At 40.1% G+C, this 18983-nt stretch overlaps 1 protein-coding gene across 5 annotated transcripts in view; it reads right to left on the reverse strand.

Moving 5' to 3' along the window:
- The window catches only part of ARHGEF3 (Rho guanine nucleotide exchange factor 3), a 117958-nt gene extending 104839 nt beyond the window's left edge, over positions 1–13119 (reverse strand). Inside the window, exon 1 of one of the 5 annotated variants that reach the window (XM_065687413.1) lies at positions 13102–13119. Coding sequence is in view for 1 of the 5 variants with exons in the window: in XM_065687410.1 (XP_065543482.1) it covers positions 12617–12850 (234 nt within the window). In the remaining 4 variants the exon portion in view is untranslated. Of the gene's footprint in view, positions 1–1009; positions 1028–6422; positions 6473–12110; positions 12129–12616; positions 12854–13101 lie in introns of those variants that run through there. The other 4 variants (XM_065687410.1, XM_065687411.1, XM_065687414.1 and 1 more) reach the window with 4 other exon arrangements.
- Between the last annotated feature and the right edge of the window lie 5864 nt (positions 13120–18983).

Here is an 18983-nt window from a genome sequence, read left to right on the forward strand (position 1 = left end):
GAAGCTTTTTAGCATAATTTAATAAGATCCATATTTTAATAACTTAAGATCATACTTGGCTGATTTGCAGAAAATAACAATTCAGTCATGGCTGAAGTCACTCCCAAAACCAGCACAGACATACTCAAATGCTGGCAGCAGCAATATCCAAGTTACAATGCATCCAAAAGGTCTGTATGGCCAAAGGTACTTCAAGTAAACAACTTGTACAGTAAGAACAAATTATCTCTCTAGATAAGGCAAGTTAATTTCCACATAAACATTTTTTGGTAACAGGATCCACAATGTTAACATGGAGCTTCCTCCCCACACTCTACCTTCTTTCAAAAGAGAGATAGGAAAAGTCATCTTATTGCTCTTGATTTGACACCTGGTTTCCATTATCATCAGCACAAAGATCTAACTGATTAAAGGAGAACAGGTTCAACTGTACATCAGTTAATATCTACTGGAACATAACCAGGAACTGGGCTATGCTTGTCAAAATAAGGTATAAAGGACCATTAAAAAGTTAGTTTAACCTGTGTGAAACCTGGGTCAAAATCTGACTTGACAGTCATGAACAGCATGAAAAATTGAGCACAGTCCAAGTGTCCCATCAGCCACAGGCAGATGAGGCCAATCTTCACAAAACCAGGACTTTGAAGAAAAAGTTGATCTTGGTTTCAAAATTATGGCCATGCAGGAGTAGATAAACAGCTCTAGCAAGCATGTTGATCAGACCGAAATCCCAAAAGTCAGCAACCAAATTTGGTCCTTACTAAAACTGAGGTCATCTTCTTACCTGCCCTTCACTGTGATCAGAGCACGTGTCACTGCCATGCCAGAGAAAACAGAATGGATTTACAAGTACAGGCCCTTAATTTTGTAGTATTATTTTTTTAACATCCCTCTTAATAGAAAGGGGTAACAATTCCACACAGCCTGTTTCTAAGCAAATTTGTTTCTTGAGATCTTGTTTTAAAGATCCAGAAGACTATTCTGAAAGGGAGAACAACAAATGCCTCACCTCCGTGAGGGCAGGAACAGAGACTCTGAGCCATGTGGTCTCTTTTTTGGATCAGTGTCTGACCTCAAATTTACTCTTGATTCTGAAGATGTGTCACTTTGAAAAAATTGAATATAAAATAAAATAAAATAAAATAAAATAAAATAAAATAAAATAAAATAAAATAAAATACAGCAACAACAACAAAACACGCAAAACCCCACAGTAATTCTAGAAGTGGCTGAGCAGCAGCAGGTGTTGAAAGCTAAATTATTACTTGCCTCTCTAGTCTATAATAGTGCACGAACAGGGGAGCTGTTGTTAAACACATTTGGAAGTAGCAGTGCAAGAATCCCTACTTAACCATCTATTGCAAAGTTCCCATCTTTCAGGAAGCAATTTCCTGACAGGACAAATTAAAACTTCTCTTTTGGTAATGAATTTTTATTCCACATTGGGAAAGCCCAGATGCTTCAATGATCATGCAAGTTACGCCAACAGGAGTTTCACCTCCTCTTACAGTCACTCGTACAGGTAAAATCAAAGGTTCAAGGGAAGCAGTCCATTAATTCTCAGTTGGAAGCTGAAAGATTCAAATTACAAAAACACAAGGTTGCCACTGCAGATGATAAACCCAAAAGACACACACCAAACATCTGCTGGTCCCTTGTGAACCACTATTATAGCAGTACCAGTGTTCAAGGCATGACTACAAAAAAACCAACAAAAACAAACCCACGTTTTCAGCACTTCCTTTCCTACCCTTGAAAGCATCTAAGCAAGCACTCCATATATCTTTTCATTGAGACTTTCACACTGAAACAAGAGTAAAAGCAGAGGACAGAAATTATTAACATTACTGTGTTACAAACTTTTCTATGAACAATTGGTGATGAAGGTTGACACGTATCTAACAGAATATAAATTAGATATGGCATACGCCCAATTTATGTTCTCATATGTTCCACAAAGAAAACTACGTAAAATACAGAGAGGAATATATTTTGTCAAACTTCAACTCCCTCACATTTCCAGTCCGGTATCTGAGAATGCCAGTAACACATCATACTCCTTCTGCCTGACAACCTCAAAATCTTACAAAAACCTGCTTCTGGTGTTTTCTGTAACACAAAAGGAAGCATCAAAAGACCAGCATATATTCATTCTGATAGCAAGATCTCATTCACCACACGTTCAGAAAGGTATCTATATACTGGATAAGACAGCAGGCTTTTTGGATAACGAGTGTATCCAAATGCTCTTTCAAGATACACGGTCATGCTCTTGCAGCCTCATCTGCTCAGTCTACAATAATACAAGAGATCTGCGAAGTCACTCACTAAACAAATGCACTCTTCACTTACATGTGTGGAAGAGAGAGGCACAACAGGCAGCTGATACAACAGTGGACAAGCATCCTTCCTCAGCTACTACTGAAAAAAGACAGATGGGAAATACCACCATGCCTGCCTGCCTGCCTGCCTGTCCCTCTCCTGTCCTCTGCACTGCAGCAGCCAAGAGCATACTTCTGCAAGTCAGGAGCAGGGGGTCCCAAGCGTCCCTCAAACTTCCCAGACCAATGCTCCAGCAACACTCATCACATAATCCCTGTCAGCTGTAGGATCATGTCCTGTAGCATCTTAATTACTTTTGTCTACATTAGCCAGTGTCTTTCAAATCATACTCCTCCTTATTGTCTGTCAATGTGGAAGAGACTGTTAAAGTTTTGCGACCAAATGTCCATTCAGCACTGCCATCCAGAAGCACTTCTCATGCACACTGCAGAGGCTGCCCAGCAATGAGTCAGACTAACTTCTGGAAAATCATCAGGGATACTTTTGTCATCTTATTCTTGACAACAGGTCTACACAGGTCCTAATTCACTTTACCAGAAGCAACAGGTAATTAAACAGCTGAGCCCCACATCACTGACAAGTTTTATGGCCTTGTCAAAATACCAGAAGTTTTTTCATTTCTAAATGACACACAGAAAGTTGGTCACAAGCTACACTATCCAAAGCCATGGATACCAAATACTACCACTGCACTCGAAATTACTTTCAAGTAATTTCAATGAAAACTTCTAAGCCTATAGAGTCTATCCTGACTCACTGTTGGCCCACAGACTGCTCTTAGACTCTTTCTTCAGAATAAATAACTATTCTTAAAATAAATACTTCTCTATTTAAAATAAATACTTCTCTATTTTAAGATGCAGAAGGGGATGTCTTTTTTCAAGCATTAACAATATTTTGTGGAAGAATTTGTAGTAAACACAAACTGCTTCAGGAGATCCAAAATAAAACTGAAAAATTGACAGACTACTGCTCTCCAAAAAATACTGTTTATATTCAAGGTGAACCACACAAAATTAAAGCTAAAACTGGCAAAGAAAGATTTTGTTTCTAATATACTGGTTTAGGATTTATTCAACCAGAATAGTAACATTATTCCCCGGTATCCACAGAAATCTGCCTCCAGCAATATTAACATCTTAGAAAATTACATTATATTCAAGAAGCAAAGGAAGAACATTCAGAAAAAAAATATGCTATTCACAGGTGCCTTTTTCTGTATCACCATCCAATTCTTGTTTGGACTTGAACTTTATGGCATAGGCACTATACCTGATGAAACTTGAAGGAGGGAAATAAATCTATCATCTACCCTCTTAATAACTTGAAGGCAGATGCCACGGCAAGTCAATGAATATTTATTTAAGAGACTCTGCTTCAGATGTATTCTGTTCCTCATCCTCTGCTTGCACACTCAACCTTGACTGTTCCAGATAAGGAGCATGCACTTTCATTAGGTGTTGTCCTAGAGATCGTGCTGTGCTGTAACAGGAGGAAGTGGGCAAAAGGCAATTCCAGAACAAAAACATAGGAAAACAATGTCAAAGACTTTATTTATAGCAGCTATGTTTAACACTACTGTCACTATCTTATTGAGGGAACAGCCTTGAAGAAACATCCTTGCTGGTTCTGCAGACATCTAAAATTTAGCGTACTTAGTCTTCTATGAGCAAGCACAGATTGTTTAATACTAGAGCACCCAGCAGGAAGCACATACCCCAAAGTTATCTCTATAAAGAAATTCATTTTTATGCTTTCATTGAAATTAACTTTGATTCTCTGATGCATTATCAATTCATCTGCCTTAGAGTTGATTATTACACACCGTACAGGCAGAGAAAAGCCTAGCAATGGTAAGCACAAGCTCAGCAACTGAAAACTGTTATATTTAAGTGTATTTTATCCATTTTGATTTGGTTCCAGAAGTGCTGCAATTGCTCTTAAATGGATAAAAATCAAGGGGGGAAAAAGGATCTGCTATAACACAGTACTCAAGCCTCTGAACACCCGCACAGACCAGCATTACAGGATCATTTGAACAGAAAAAAATTAGGCGACTTAAGAAAACTGTTGAAGCCACGACACTCCATGGGCTCAAACCAGGATGCGATTTATATCCAGAATAGGGTAAGTATTAGCCCATCTTTTAAAAATAATATTCCCTACATAAAGCCCACCTTCTTTCTCTCTCTTTTTCCTGCCTGTGTTAAAAAGGGTAGATACATTTTGATCCTCAGGCTAGCAATCTTTTTTGTGCCTTTCCCTCCACTCCCTATTTGTATCTCTAGACAAACGAGATATTCCCAGTAGCAGTAGTTAAAAAAAAAAAAAAAAAAAAAACTCACATATCATTCAGCAGCTGTTCACTACAGTTAAAGTAAAAATAACCAATATCTTCTGATAAAACATGTTCCCACAGCTCCTTACCTTCACCAAAATACTTTGCATTGTTGACATAGCATCTTGTTATAGTTGGTTGATAAAAGAACTGTGAAAAAAGCTTTACTGGACCATAAGGCCCCCTCAATGCATAAGCTGTTATTCCTTTTAATAAAAAAGAAGGCAGTAGAATCACTGCAGTAATGAGCATCTAATAGAAAACAAGAAAGGAGTGTTACACACCATCATTCTCCCAAGCACAAGTCTTTGTGCTTACAAAACCTGAGCAACAGATCACTAATTAGCAACACACATCACAACATCTGTAATTTTAGAGGTAATTTTCCATTTGCCTACGAGCTGCAGAAAAGCCTGTCATTTCCAGTGAGCAAATATATTTACTCTTGCCTTGCTTTCTGAAAAGTCCCATTTCCACACACAGTTAGTAAGCACATAGTATCTCACATCTTGATAGCACTGAGCTCCTAACCAGCAACTGCCTCAGGCTAACAGTTTGTTGAAGGACAGATTTAAAACAAGCCTCATTATTAAATTGTGTAACAACAAAAAGCAAAACCAATCATTTATCAAAATAGTTTTCTGGAGGCTTTCAGATACCGCAGCTGCCAAACATCTTCATGCCACTAAAGCATACTTAGCGAAACCAGAGTTAAAACTCAAGAAGCTCTCAAAGAGTATTTCTCCTGACTACAACTCCAAGTAGCAGGCAGTGCTGAGAAACTCCACACTGCATAATCACTTCAACCCAAGCCTAGCATACCATACACATTGTCTCACACACACTATGGTTATTTCAAGTGAGTTCTGACCTCAATGAACATGTGGCATACCATTACTCTCTTAAAGTCTTTAAAAATGCACCTGATGCACTGAAGAATTACATTTTAGAAGACCTTTTTAAATACCTGGTTTTGAAAAGGTTTTTATTCCTGTCCTTGAGGCACATCACTAAAAATAGTCATCTTCTGTTCTCTTAAGAAGCACATAAAAGTTTTATATAGGTACTTTATACAAGTGTATATATGAAGATACTTGGAGGAAGTAGCTCAGAGAGCCACAGGCACTGTACATCTCACTCCATATTTGATGATTATATCAGAATACTCCAACATGATAGAGCGCGTGCCATGTTTGGCTCCCTCTCCCATACACACACTTGCTACAGACTGCAAGACAGTATCTCCAGCCTTATACACATCAGGTTGAAGCCAGAGGACTGACACAGAATAGTGTTTCATGCTGGAAAAATACAGCCTACTGTAAGACACTGTGCTCAATAGGAACAGTTCTTTGGTTTACCAAGACTTCACTCTTTTCCCTAGAAAACCCCAGAAGAAACAAAAGAAGACAATATTACAATTTATCTCCAATCACCTTGATGGAAGCGCATGGAGAAGTCTACCAGCATCAAACAGAGGTTGTCATAACTCAAGACATCTTTCAGCACTGTTCCAATATGTTTTGTATAGTAAGACACCAGCATCAGAGAAACCACATGCAGGAACATGCACGTGTTTTATCCCCAAAATACAAATGCAGATTTTTCTGAGCTTGTTATTGCTGTGAAAAATAAAGATTTATTGTAGAACTGAGACTGCTGGTTTAGTCTATCGTGCATATCAGTTCATTATATAATACTGGACATCACTGAGATTAAGAGGAGAGCAACAGGTACTCACCTGCACTGTGCAATCTGCAGTTACTGGCAGCTTTGAGTCTTTTAGTGGTTTCAACTCAGAAACTTTAGCAGTGTAAGGGGAAATAGGGAATGTTTTTGTGCTTTTACGGATGGTAGTTGATTGCCATATCCATTAAAAAAAAATAAAAATCTAATGTTTCAGTACTCTGTGTCTTAGTAATAAACAGAAGTAAATCTCTTATCTGATTAAGGAAAAATCTAGCATTAAGAAACACTAGCAAAGAGGTGAACAGAACATTTTAAACAGAAGGTTTATAATGCAGAAGGTGCACACAAAAAAATTAAACATACTGTTTAAGCAGAACACACAGAAAACCAAGTACTATACCCCAGTCAATGGAAAGACATTTTTTGGCAGTGTTGCTAAAATTACTTGCATTATTCTGCGACGAATCTGTTTTCCTCTGCACCAAAGGATCCACATATTCCTAGTTCAAGCATCTGGCTTCAGCATCAGACAGTAAACAAAATAACCTATCCACTCTATCAGCAGGCAAAAAGAATTCTTCAGCACTGGCCATTTCTCTGCTCCTTCCCCCTCTCCAAATTTTTACTTATCAGCAAACAAAACACAACAGTGAAATAATCTAGCTTCTACTGCAGACTTGGTGCTAGCCTTTAGTCAGTCTGACAAGCAAAAAAGGGGCAAAAAGTTATCTGTTTTCATAAACTATGATTTCAAATGCAAATACAACTCCTTCTAATCTAAACACTGTATTGTTTTGCAGTTGACACTATGCAGCAAAACAATGTTAAGAGGTTCCTTCCAAAGATTATGAGTATTTATGTTCCCAATTTAGTGACTCATACAGCCAGCAATTTCTGAGACTCACTTAACTCTATCCTCCTCGAAAGTTCTCAATCTGAAAGCAAGCACTTTCTTATACAAAAGTTGTGACAAACGCAAAGATTTCAGCCATGATTTTTTTTTTTTTTTAATCTAGATTATATCTAAGGGAAAACCAGTTCCATTTATATGGATATCTAATATTCCAAGAACATTAGAAGGGATAAACAGAGCTGAACCAACATAAGGGACAACTTATTAATTAATTTATTTTCTGAAACTAGCACTTTAATTGTTAGCACTTAATATTCTTCTCTTCCTCTCAACACATTCCTGACTCCCTCACAATAAAGGGGTTTATCCTCAACAAGAAAAATAAAAATAAAATTAAGAATAAACAGAAATCAAGAGAAACGCCACCACAGCTGAGACAAACACAAGCTACTTTCCCCTTTATCAGAATTATCACGGCCAGGGATGGTCGCAGGTTCAAAATTTTATCTACCTGGAAGCAAAATCAGGTATCACCCACTTCAGTTCATGAACAGCAAAGCAATCAGATTTTTGTTTAAGGGCATATGGTCTCACTAGCCACTTGCTGGAAGCAGCTCCACATAATACATCTCTAAATCATGTGCACATAAGACTCCCACAGCTTGGAAACACATTCTGTCCTTAACATTAAAATTATCTGTTCAGCCTACTACCTTAATAATAATGACTATTTCATTCACAATTGCTGCACAGTTTAATAAGTCATTTAAGTTTGCTCATTTAATAGATTTGGTTATTTAATAGATTTGAACAGCAGACAAAAAGGTGAAATGTCCCAAAATTGTCTTCTTAGTCTTTAAAACTTTCCACCTGCAATTGCTAAGCAGTCAGAATATAAACCTGCATGGGAAAGTTTGCAAGTTCACCTCTCCACAGTAACTGACTTGCTTGAGAGAATTTGTTCTAGGATATTAATGAGTTATCGGTGGAGCACCAAGAAATGCTAATTTTGACAGCATCTATTTCTGTGAGTCTTAAAATACTTTCCCTACACTCACAAAAGAACTTCATTACATACAGAGGGGTCCCAGGTTTAGGATACCCTCACCACAGCCTGTGTCAATACAAACATAGGGGCTGTAAGTGCTGACCTGCAATTCATCTGTGCCTCAGACCTCTCCCAATCAACCGCTATCTGCATGAATCAGTTAAGGCCATGGACAAGCAGAAGCAGTCAGCTACCCCCAAAAACACACACTATCCAAATAGCTGGTTGTTGTCTTCAAGACAAAGGTGACGGTCCAGACAGAACCTTCTGAGGGAATGCCAGCCAGACACACTGTAATATTTTAAATCAGTAGGATTCCTGATACAGTACAGACAATGTAATGGACATACTCTTCTCCTACTTATAATCCCAAAAATCTATTGTGGAAAAACACTGAAATGTTTGAGACAAACTAATGAAAGCTGTACTTCTATTTAACAACTAAAATGTTTCAGAGATGATACCAGCAAAGCAGCTGGTTTTGCTCTACAGCAACCACATGAGTTCAGATACATCCTGCCAACTTTCCAAGTTTATGCAAGCTTCAGTGGTATAAAAGCCAATAAACCTTTTGGAATACAACTTGTATCATACATTGATTACACCTGCAGAGTTATGAGAGAAACTGCAAGGCTGTGAGGGTAATAAAGCCTATATAGAAAGGAAAGGGGGAGAGGGGTAATCAATAACAGTATAGGGCACATTTCTAGTCACATAATGTTACCATTTCTGGTTTTATATATAATGATTTAACATGAAAAGAAGAAAAAAGTTTTATTGTAAAGTCTGCTTCTTGTCCAATTTAAACAATTTTTTGGAGACAGAATTGCTGGATTTCACTATTGGCCATACCTTCAAGTACCACCCTCAGCAGTGGTCCCTATAAGACACATATTACTTTAACATATCTCATGTACCTATGGCAGTACACTTACTCAGATTTGAAATCCTCAGACTACTCATCAGCACGTGATTAGGAAGAAGAAAATAAATATGCATATACATGTGCCCTTGTGTTTAGCTACTAACAGCCTGATCCCATTAGCATCTAACCACTTCAGCTGGATTCTGTAACGCTGAGCACCTGCAAGTTAATCATTGTTTACATCTCAAGTCACTGACAGCATTTCGCTTCATGTTCAACCCTGCTTGACACTAGATGGGAAAACAGGTTTTGGGGTTTTTGTTTTACATCCTTTATGTTGCACTTGGAGATGGAGGCCAGCACAATTACATGCTGAATAACTATTTGTTTCAGAGTAGTTACTTTGCAGTTACTACAAAGCATGAGGTGTTTGTTAATCACACGATACTGGCGTGTATTTACTGAGTCCTTTAGTTTCCAATTATTTACAACTACTCTACAGTAGTTCTACGTGTTCTTAGAGACTTGTGCAAGACCATTTGTTTACTCCAGATTTCATATGACTCGGACAACTGAAATCTGCTACATGCCCTCACAAGTTGAGAGGCACAATTTGGTTTAAAAAGCAAAGGAACTTTTAGAGGACCTAGAAAACATTAAACATGTGGAGATAACCTTTTTCCCAGCCAATCAAGTATAGATGCAAACATGAAAATTTCAAGACTTCTCTTTGCCCAGCAAGTTCAATTATTTTCATCTCTTTCCATCTTTTATTCTAATGTAGTGCTGCTCTGCTCAGGCTTTCCCCAAGTTACATATTAGAATTTATCTATAAAGTACTAGCTTTACCTATTTATCTGTAAGTACTACTATTTACCTTTAAAGCCTACATAACCTTGCAATACTTATAGCCCCAAGATTTAATTACCAAATACATAGTGTTGCCTGATTTAATTAAACATTAAGAGACTAAGTTAAACAAAATACATCAACAGTATGAGCACGGGGCTGGAACTACATGATCTTAGAGGTCCTTTCCAACCCAAACCATTCTATGATTCTATAATTTACAGCAGGCAGTCTTCTAGTCTTCCACTAAGCTTATCATTTGTCAGTTTCCCTTCATATTACACAGGACAAAAACTGCAACACTTAACAAATACAACCCTTGCAAAATGCACATCACACTTAACTCAAGGTGTCTGGAATGTAATATGCACAAAGTGCTCCAAAATGCATTTATAGCAGTGAGCAGATGCTTTCACAATAATATACTCAGAAAAATTAATGTTTCATCAAAAGAGACTGTTCAAAAACCTAAAATACTGCAAACATACAAATAAACCTCTAGCATAAACAGAATTAAGAGGTCAGTTTCATTTTCTTTAGCATCTAAAGCAAAAGACTTAACATAGAGAAAACTAGCTCCTGAGTAAGTATTAAGACATTACATACAAACTCCCAAGCAGAATCAGGTATCACTCACTTCAATTCACGAACAGCAAAGCAAACAGATTTTTGTTTAAGAGCATGTGGTCTCACTGGCCACTTGCTGGAAGCTCCACATAATGCACCTCCAAATCATGTGCACATAAGACTCCCACAGCTTGGAATCACACCAGAACAACTGTCTACACAAAAGCAGTCCTGAGAAGAAGAGCACTATTCAGAACAGAGCAGAGGTCTGAGAAAATGTGCAGGAGCGACACTGAATGTTACAGTGTCTTCACAGGTCACGAGGCCTTGTCACATTGCTGACCGATATGCACAATTCTGATGACAAATTTAAACGGGACTGCTGTTCAAAACAATATGGTATTTTATTTACTAAAACCGTGCAATAAATATTTCCTGAGAGCAGGCTGCAAATCTACATAAAAAAGAAAAAATTACATAGAAGGACTAAATCCACTAAATGACAAGCCAAAGAGACTCCCGGCATTCTCTTCATGTGTGCTGGGGCAGCTCCATCTCACACGTTCCCCTGCGTACACTGCAAAACTTACTGTTCTGCAGTAAATATTTTAACTCCATTTCTTTCCAAATCCCATGGCTTCTCCTATTCTGAACTCAACCTCTGTACAGATACAGCATCTGCCTCATGACTTGCTGCACTTGGCACCAGACCTCTCTACATGCTGCAGAGCTGGGTATGCAACCAAACTAATCTGCAACAAGTGTTTGACAAGGAAGGAATTTTCTCTGCCCTTCCACTATGAAAATGCAGTATGTGAGGTACTAAAGGATAACATTCAACTATAAATTATCACAGAATCACAGAACAGTTTGGGTTGGAAGGGACCTTAAGGATCATTCAGTTTCCCACAATGACCAGGAACACTTTCCACTAGACGAGACTGCTCAAAGCCCAGTCAAACCTGGCCTTAAATATCAATAAATTACATTAATGTATGTATGCATGCACACACAGAAACTACACAAATGAACATTCATATATGCACAACACTTAACAATTACGTGGAAAAATTAGGATCCTGACTACCAAAGCTGGATTTCCTGCATTAATGTAAACGGTCCCTCAGAAAACCGTAAATTCTGGTCACTGCCCATCCCACCACTAAAATGACCGGTACAACACCAGCCCTGTAGCCACCTTACAGCTTTACAGCTACCTTACACCCTTACACCCATCTCACCTACATGGGCCCTCACCAGCATTAACTACTTAAACCGCGTCGCTGACCCATACTGTGCTGTTACTGCCGTGGCCCTCACAGCCCGTTCGGGTCTGCCATGACCACCTCCGCAAGAGTCGGGAATTACGCTCGGTGTTTGTTTTTCCCACTTTCCTCTCGCCCACAGACCTCCCTCCTCCCCCCCCGGGCTGCAGGCTGCTCTGAGGGAAGCAACGGCGGAGAACTAGGGCCGCTTTGCCAAGGAGGCAACCGGCACCTGAACTTCGGCCTTTCCTCCGCGGGGTTTTCCATCTAAACCGACACCGTGCAAAACTCACCCCTCGGTGAGCGCAGAAAGTTCTTTAAAGAGTAAATGAACACAAACTGCAGCTGCCGAGCGCCGAGGCGGGGCGGGTCAGCGCCCGCCGCCTCACGCCCCGCACAGGGCTGCGGCGCTCAGGGGTCCCTCAGGAGGCGGCTCGCGCCCGCCTCCCTCCGACTCGCTCCACGCCGACCCCGGCACAACCCCGGCCATGAGGCACCGGGCACCGACAGAGAGGGGCGAGGCGGGCGGCGATGCCGTGAGGAGCCAGCAGGAGAGCGCGCCGTGCCCGCCGCTCACACACACCCCCCCAGGGCTGCCGGGAGACCTTTCCCCAACAGAAGCAGCACTCGCGCTGTGAGTCCCGAGAGGGGCGGCGGGACCCCCAGAGGCACAACGCAGCCACTGTGGCCAGCCCCGCCACGGCCGCCTCCAGCTGCCCCGGGGGAGCCGGGCCCCTCCAGCTCTGACCGACAGCCGCCTGCCCCAAACAGAGCCCCGGCACAGGAGACAGGACCTTACCGTGCACTCTCCTGGGCTCCCGGCATGCGGCTCCCACAGCTGCGGCCCCGGCAAGCACCCGGTGGCAGCCGCCAAGAGGAACGAGAACAGGCGGCGGGAGCCGTTAGCGGCCGCGGCGCAGGGGCTTCCAGCGCCAGCCCGGCTGCTGTCAGGGGAGAGCGGAGGGCGGGGACGTGCGGGCCCCGCCCTTCCCGCTCCGCTGTCCCAGCGCTTTCCTGCGTTTCGGCTCCTCATCGCTCCCTTCCCCTCCTGTCCGTCCTTTCCCGGCTCCCCACCTCGGGCAGCTGCCGCCCTCCGGCCACCGCCTTTCCCCAGGGCTCGGGGCTTCACCTGCCCGGCCCTCCGGAGGGACCCCGGCACTCCGCTCCCTGCCCTGTGGCCGGGCCGCGGGCTTTGCACCGCCTGTGCCCCTCTGGAAGCTCAGTTCCCACCGCAGCATGCGAGTGCAAAGGGTGAGGGGGGGAAGACCGACCAGAAGAGGGTACCTGTTCTACGCCGAGAACCTCAAATGAGGTTCAGCCAGAAACCAGAAGCAGGTCCTTAGGTCAACAAGCCGGGGAAAGCAGTGACAAGATGCTAATAGGCACGTCTGTTCTAGAGGAAAGAAGTATGGAAATACACTAGGAAGCCTTATTGAGCAAAAGAAAATATAAATCGGCTGTGAAGATGAAAACAGGTAGATTATGAGCTCTTTAGGTGATGGACTATCTTCTGGTGTGCGTTTGTACTGTGCTTAGTAAACATAATCTTACTTTCTATGACCACAGCCTATAGGCACTAGTTCAGTATAATAATAAATACTAACAATTGCATCATTTAACACATGCAAAATCAAATGTAGGTGGGAGGGCAGTGTTGCCAACAGAAAACAGCCAACAGAAAACAAAGGTGAAAAGTAGCCTGCCACCTTTTGTAACCCAGACACCAGAAATACTTTGACAAAGAATAATGAATTGTGTTTCACAGCTATGGTTTTCCATTTCAAACCCAAGACCCTGCAGCAAGATTTAATCTTTCTGTTGTTTCAAATGGCTGAGGCTAGAAATGCCATACAGACATGGGAACATCAGACCTTCTTTAAGTAAATGTCTTAAATTCCTGTTTTTTTTTTTTTTTTCCAGTCTGGGATACTAAGGTAATCTCTGAACTCCACTTTACACAGTATGAAACCTCTCTGGAATTAAATTCACATATAAATGTTTTTTTAAAGAATCTGCTTCTTAAGGTGAAATAATTCTTTTTAAACTAGGGACAATTCAACTAGAAAATACCTATCAAGATGTCACAGGTTTACAACTATTTCTTTGCTGCTCCTAAAGCAGCAATTCACATAGATTAGACAGGTATGTGGGGAGCTGGCACTTTTCTAGCCCTCTGGCAAAGTTATACACAGAGATTTATGTTTTAATCAACACTATGTTACAGACAAAACCTGGGCTCCCAGCAGTATCAATATAATTAGCAGAATGGAGGAATCTTTGAGGTTGTTCAGGTCTGATAATATCTCATAGATTCCTAAAACATTGAGGCTTCATCATGGCTGCTGCTCAGAAAACTGGGAAACAGACATCCCCTTCCTGCGTTGGTTGTGCCACTGAAGTGATGCCTGTTACAAAAGCAGAGCCACAACAGACAGCAAGTGCTGCCATTTTTTATCCAGGGCCTTACTGTCCCTGTAAAGGCAACTGACAGTTCTAGTCCCCTGTTTTAAAGCTTAGTTTGGCGTTCGGTATCAGGAAATGGAAGAGATGCTCTGTTTAGTGACCTTTAACTTTTAGTCTATTTTATGCATCCTCAAAATTTCCACTTACTTATTTGCACAGGGGATAAAAAATTAGTTGATGTCAATTCTATAATTTGGCAACATACTGGAATCTGCTCAACCACATCAACTAAAAATGTTGTCCAGGGAGATTTAACACTTTTTAGTAATTACTAACTTGTAATTCCTGGTTTTTAAGATGATAAACTATACGACACAACTTGCAAATAGTGTTTGTTCAGCACTTTTAAATCTTAATAAGCATGACAGTTTCTTTAGTATGCAAAATACAGAATGCAAGTGTTAAATATATTACTACTTCAGTACAAAACGTTACCTTAAAATACAGTGATATCTGAGTTATACTTAAAAAATGTTTAACAAGTCAATTTAAGGGTATGAGCAAAAATTTTCCAATGACTGTACCTGCAGTTCTCAGGTCTGAAGGTAGCCTAAGCAAAGAGGGTCACTTAGAAATAAGAACATGTCCTGTTTTCCTGATTCACTGTAGTGATTATTCTTGCTCCACCCTCAGTGTTGACCAACAACTATTCTGCAAAGAGATGGTGGTTTCCTTCCTAACACCGAAATCACACCTTGGCATGTTTGCAAAAGCTACAGTGAAGTGCAGTTTCCTTTCTGTTGATGACTAACGACTTTTATGGGTACATCCCCTGCATTAGGCGTTGCTACAGACAAGTAGGTCTAATTCTCTTGTCACTTTTAATAATTTTGAAATAAGTGTGAGGTAACTGACAGCAATGAAAGCAGTCCTGATTTTCATCAAAATTATAAAGGAGTCATTCTTGCACACCAGGTTCACATCAAGCAATGTAAGCAGCAACTAGGAGTCCTGTGAGGCTGAAATGGGCAGAGTCTGTCAAAAAGGCAACTCACAGTTCAGATGCTGCAGAAGAAATAAAACACATCACTTAACGTCTGCCCCTAATCTAATCTACCTCTTACCTCCCTTGTAGTTCTTGCTGTGCTGCCCTGTTTCCTACCATGCTCCATCAAAAGATGACTTGCTTCATTGGCACCACAGACCTCTGGAGTGTAGAACAGTGCCCCGTGGATTGTTCCATCACATCGGTTATTGCAATGGCAAAAGCTCCAATAGTAAGATCTCTAACCAAACACACCGACTGGTCACAGATTCTTTAAAGCAGCATCATTATGGCTCAAGATTAGGACACAACCCCCTGCTTTGTCTTCAGCTGACACCAGCCTCATCTCTGAAGTGGATCCATTTCTTATCTAATTCCTATCAGTTTCTCATGTAAAATGAGGATAATAACACTTGCTTATGTCCTTTATATCCTCAGTTTTGCACTGAGGAAAAACCCCTGACTTACAACACACCAAACAATGCCTCTGATGTATGTCCCACTCACATTGTTAGTATCTGATTTCGTAACCAGTCCCACTGAAATGAGTTGAATCATCGAGATAGAAAGCATTAGTAAAAAGGGTGTGGCCACAGCATTCATAAAAGGTTTAGAAAATATAAGTGAAAGACTTTCATACTGTGATTATTGCTCCACAATTGGTATTGTAGATGACTTCCACCAGGCAGTAGCTGCCTGCCCTGAAAATATTCTTGCCACTCATTTCCTCAATGTAGACTCCTTCTGGGAACTTTTTTCTCTGAACAACAGTTTAGTTTGGTAACTATGTAAAAATAAACAAGTTTATTCTCGAAGTGTTTCATTTTCCCATTGGCTGTGCTAGGCATCCAGTCTTCAGCCAAGTTTAATCCTCTGTAATTGGGTTGGAAATAACATTTTCTCAACCATGAAAGAGGTGACTTCTATTTTTAGGTTTGATCTGTATATTCGGTGTACTATCAAAGGTAATAAAGAACTTTTGGTCTGCAGTTGTTGGCATTAATCAGTATTACAATGAAAGATAGTGTAGCCTCCAAAGGTTGCTGTACTATGGTATGGGAAAAATGGTATCAGTCTCCCAGGCTCTTCGGTATCATCTCAGGTCCAGGTCTATTAGTAAGAAATGTTATATTCCCTAGGAAAGTCCAGTATTATTATCAATAGCCACATACTTCTGGTGGAGTAAAATCTCATAATAAACATGGTTGGCTATTAAAGAAACTCAGAGCAAATTATGTGAGCACTTTGATGTTGATTTACAGTCACAGGGTTAATACAGAATCTGCACAGAGAGTATATATGTGTTCTGTACGTGTAGCATTTACAAGTATGTGAAACCACAGGTGCATACTTCCCCTGTGGAGGAAAGCTACCAATTCAGAAGACTATTATAAGTTCACCTGACATGTACCATGATCAAGACTGCCTCTGTTCAAGTACATCTTTTTGCACACCAGTACCGACTGAATAGTTAGAATTCCAACTACATCAGCAGCCCAACAGGACAGCATTCCATACAATCGCTCATGCTAGTCCAATCTTCCATCTATTGTCAATGTCTATGAACCTACCAGTAGAGTCTAGAAAAAAGTTAGTTTGATTTTTGTGGTAAATCAGCCTTGAATGTTACAGCTCCCATCCCTGAAAAAGGAAGTATTTTTATTAAGAAAATTCTCCAGCTGTTAATTTATTCTTGCACTGATATTTACTATTGTAACTATTATGTCTATTAATGATTATATTAAGCCATTATAGCTAACTGCACATGCTTCCCCCCCCTTCCCAGCATCTCTCATATTCTCATATCAATGTTTTCAAACCTCCAGCCTTCCCAAAATATCTGCATCAGAGTAAAATACCAAAATTATTAAGAACTGAGCTTTTAGCTCTGAGGTAGATATTGGCAAGCACTTCAATTTCTGGTCATTTAGGTGACATCTGACACTAAGGAAAGAACATTTCCTTTTCTTTTGCTTTTTGTGAACAGGACAAAATGACCAATCTCTACTTTTTCCAAGGACTGCTATAAATATGAAATCATTGTCAACAATGCAGCTGCCCATAAAAATGAACATAATGGGTAAATCAGACTTTATTATATCAGTTCTAAGAGAATAAAGAATTGTATCCCATTACAAAACATATAAATTGGCCATTGTTCTGGTTTGTGGGAGTCTGCGAAAACAGCAACAAATGATAGCAAGTAAAATAAAATAATTTATAGCAGATAGAGCAAAATTCCTTCAGCTGATCTATAGCACAGCCTTTAACTTCTGACCTTTCAGAAATAATTTGGGTCTGACCAGCTGCAGTTTGAATGCACATACTGTGTGCAGTGCACGTTTTCCATTGTAACTGAAAAGGGGGGGGGGTTTGGTTTGGTTATGTTTCTGGTGGTTTGGTTGGGTTGTTTTTTGAGGTGGGGTTTCAGTATCAGGTCCCCCCTCCCCCCAATACTTAAATACAAGACAAAGATAGATAAATGAGAGCTTTCTTCCTTACATTTTTTGAGAGGTATTATCCATATGCCCATCCTCATATCAAAGTTTATCTTTCCACATTCTCAAAGTGTATGAATTTTGATCAAGAATTCCCAAACATGAGGAAAGCATCCTGAGGGTTCTCATGTTTTAAATGGAAGGTATAAAAACTAGAGGAACTCCTTTCCATTCTGTTTTAGCCACAAAGTGCCTCATGTACAGGGCTCCAAGGCAGAGGCTACAGAAATTAGGACTGTAGAATATACACATGGATAACACTTCCCAAAGATGTCCAGTTCAGATATGAAGAAGTAACTGATCAAGTTCTCTTTTGAATTACTAATGCAACTATTCACTGGTTAATGACCCTTTACAATGTCTCTGATTTACCTGGTGATAGAAGCAGAATTAGGAATTGTGGGACAGAGGCCCAAGGAAAACTGGTATAAATAATATGAACGGCATGCTGTAAATTCAACATAGCTAATGTGTATGCAAACTATCGGGTATTAAGTAAGCAATTCAAGTCTTCAATAATAAGAACTTTACAGACTCACTGCAAATCTTTCTATAGCATTCTAAGTCTGATTTTGCCAGACCAAAAGTCCATTATAAAATCCTTCATTTACCTGGCCAACATAAGGAATATGAGTGGCTTATCCTTGAAATCAGTTTGCAGGGTTCATTGACTGGAACACTGAAATCCACTTGGATGAAAACAAAAAATCATATAAATCTTAGGTAATTATCACATTTTGGACAAAATTAATCCAAGCCAGGTTATTGTAACTTTGTAGTTGGTGTGGATAGGCTTCACTTACCTTGCAGAACCATGCAGTGCTAGGAGACCTTCAAGGAGGATATAGGAAAAATAATTACATAAAATCGTAACAACATAGTTTTAATAAAATAAAAACCCTAAAAAAAAAAAAAAAAATCAGTCTTTCAATATCGTAGTTTTAGAAAACTAGTATTTCTTACAGCTGCTGGACTATATTAAACACCCATCAAAATACCTGTTACACTTCCAGATGCACAGTGTGAACAGCGGTTAGAGAACAGTGGTTATGTGTGTGGTGTATGTAACTGCATTCAAGTGTTTTGAAGAAAACAACTGCACTCTTTAAGCCAAGCCTCTCACACCACTAAGAACAGCCCAGGGAGAGAAATGAAAAAATGTTTTATTTTGATATTTAACTTCTAAAATACAGTAATATAAAACATTTATTTCTGCAAAT

Source organism: Lathamus discolor, chromosome 7 (genome assembly GCF_037157495.1).
Source record: "Lathamus discolor isolate bLatDis1 chromosome 7, bLatDis1.hap1, whole genome shotgun sequence".
In the NCBI taxonomy this organism is placed as follows: domain Eukaryota; kingdom Metazoa; phylum Chordata; class Aves; order Psittaciformes; family Psittacidae; genus Lathamus; species Lathamus discolor.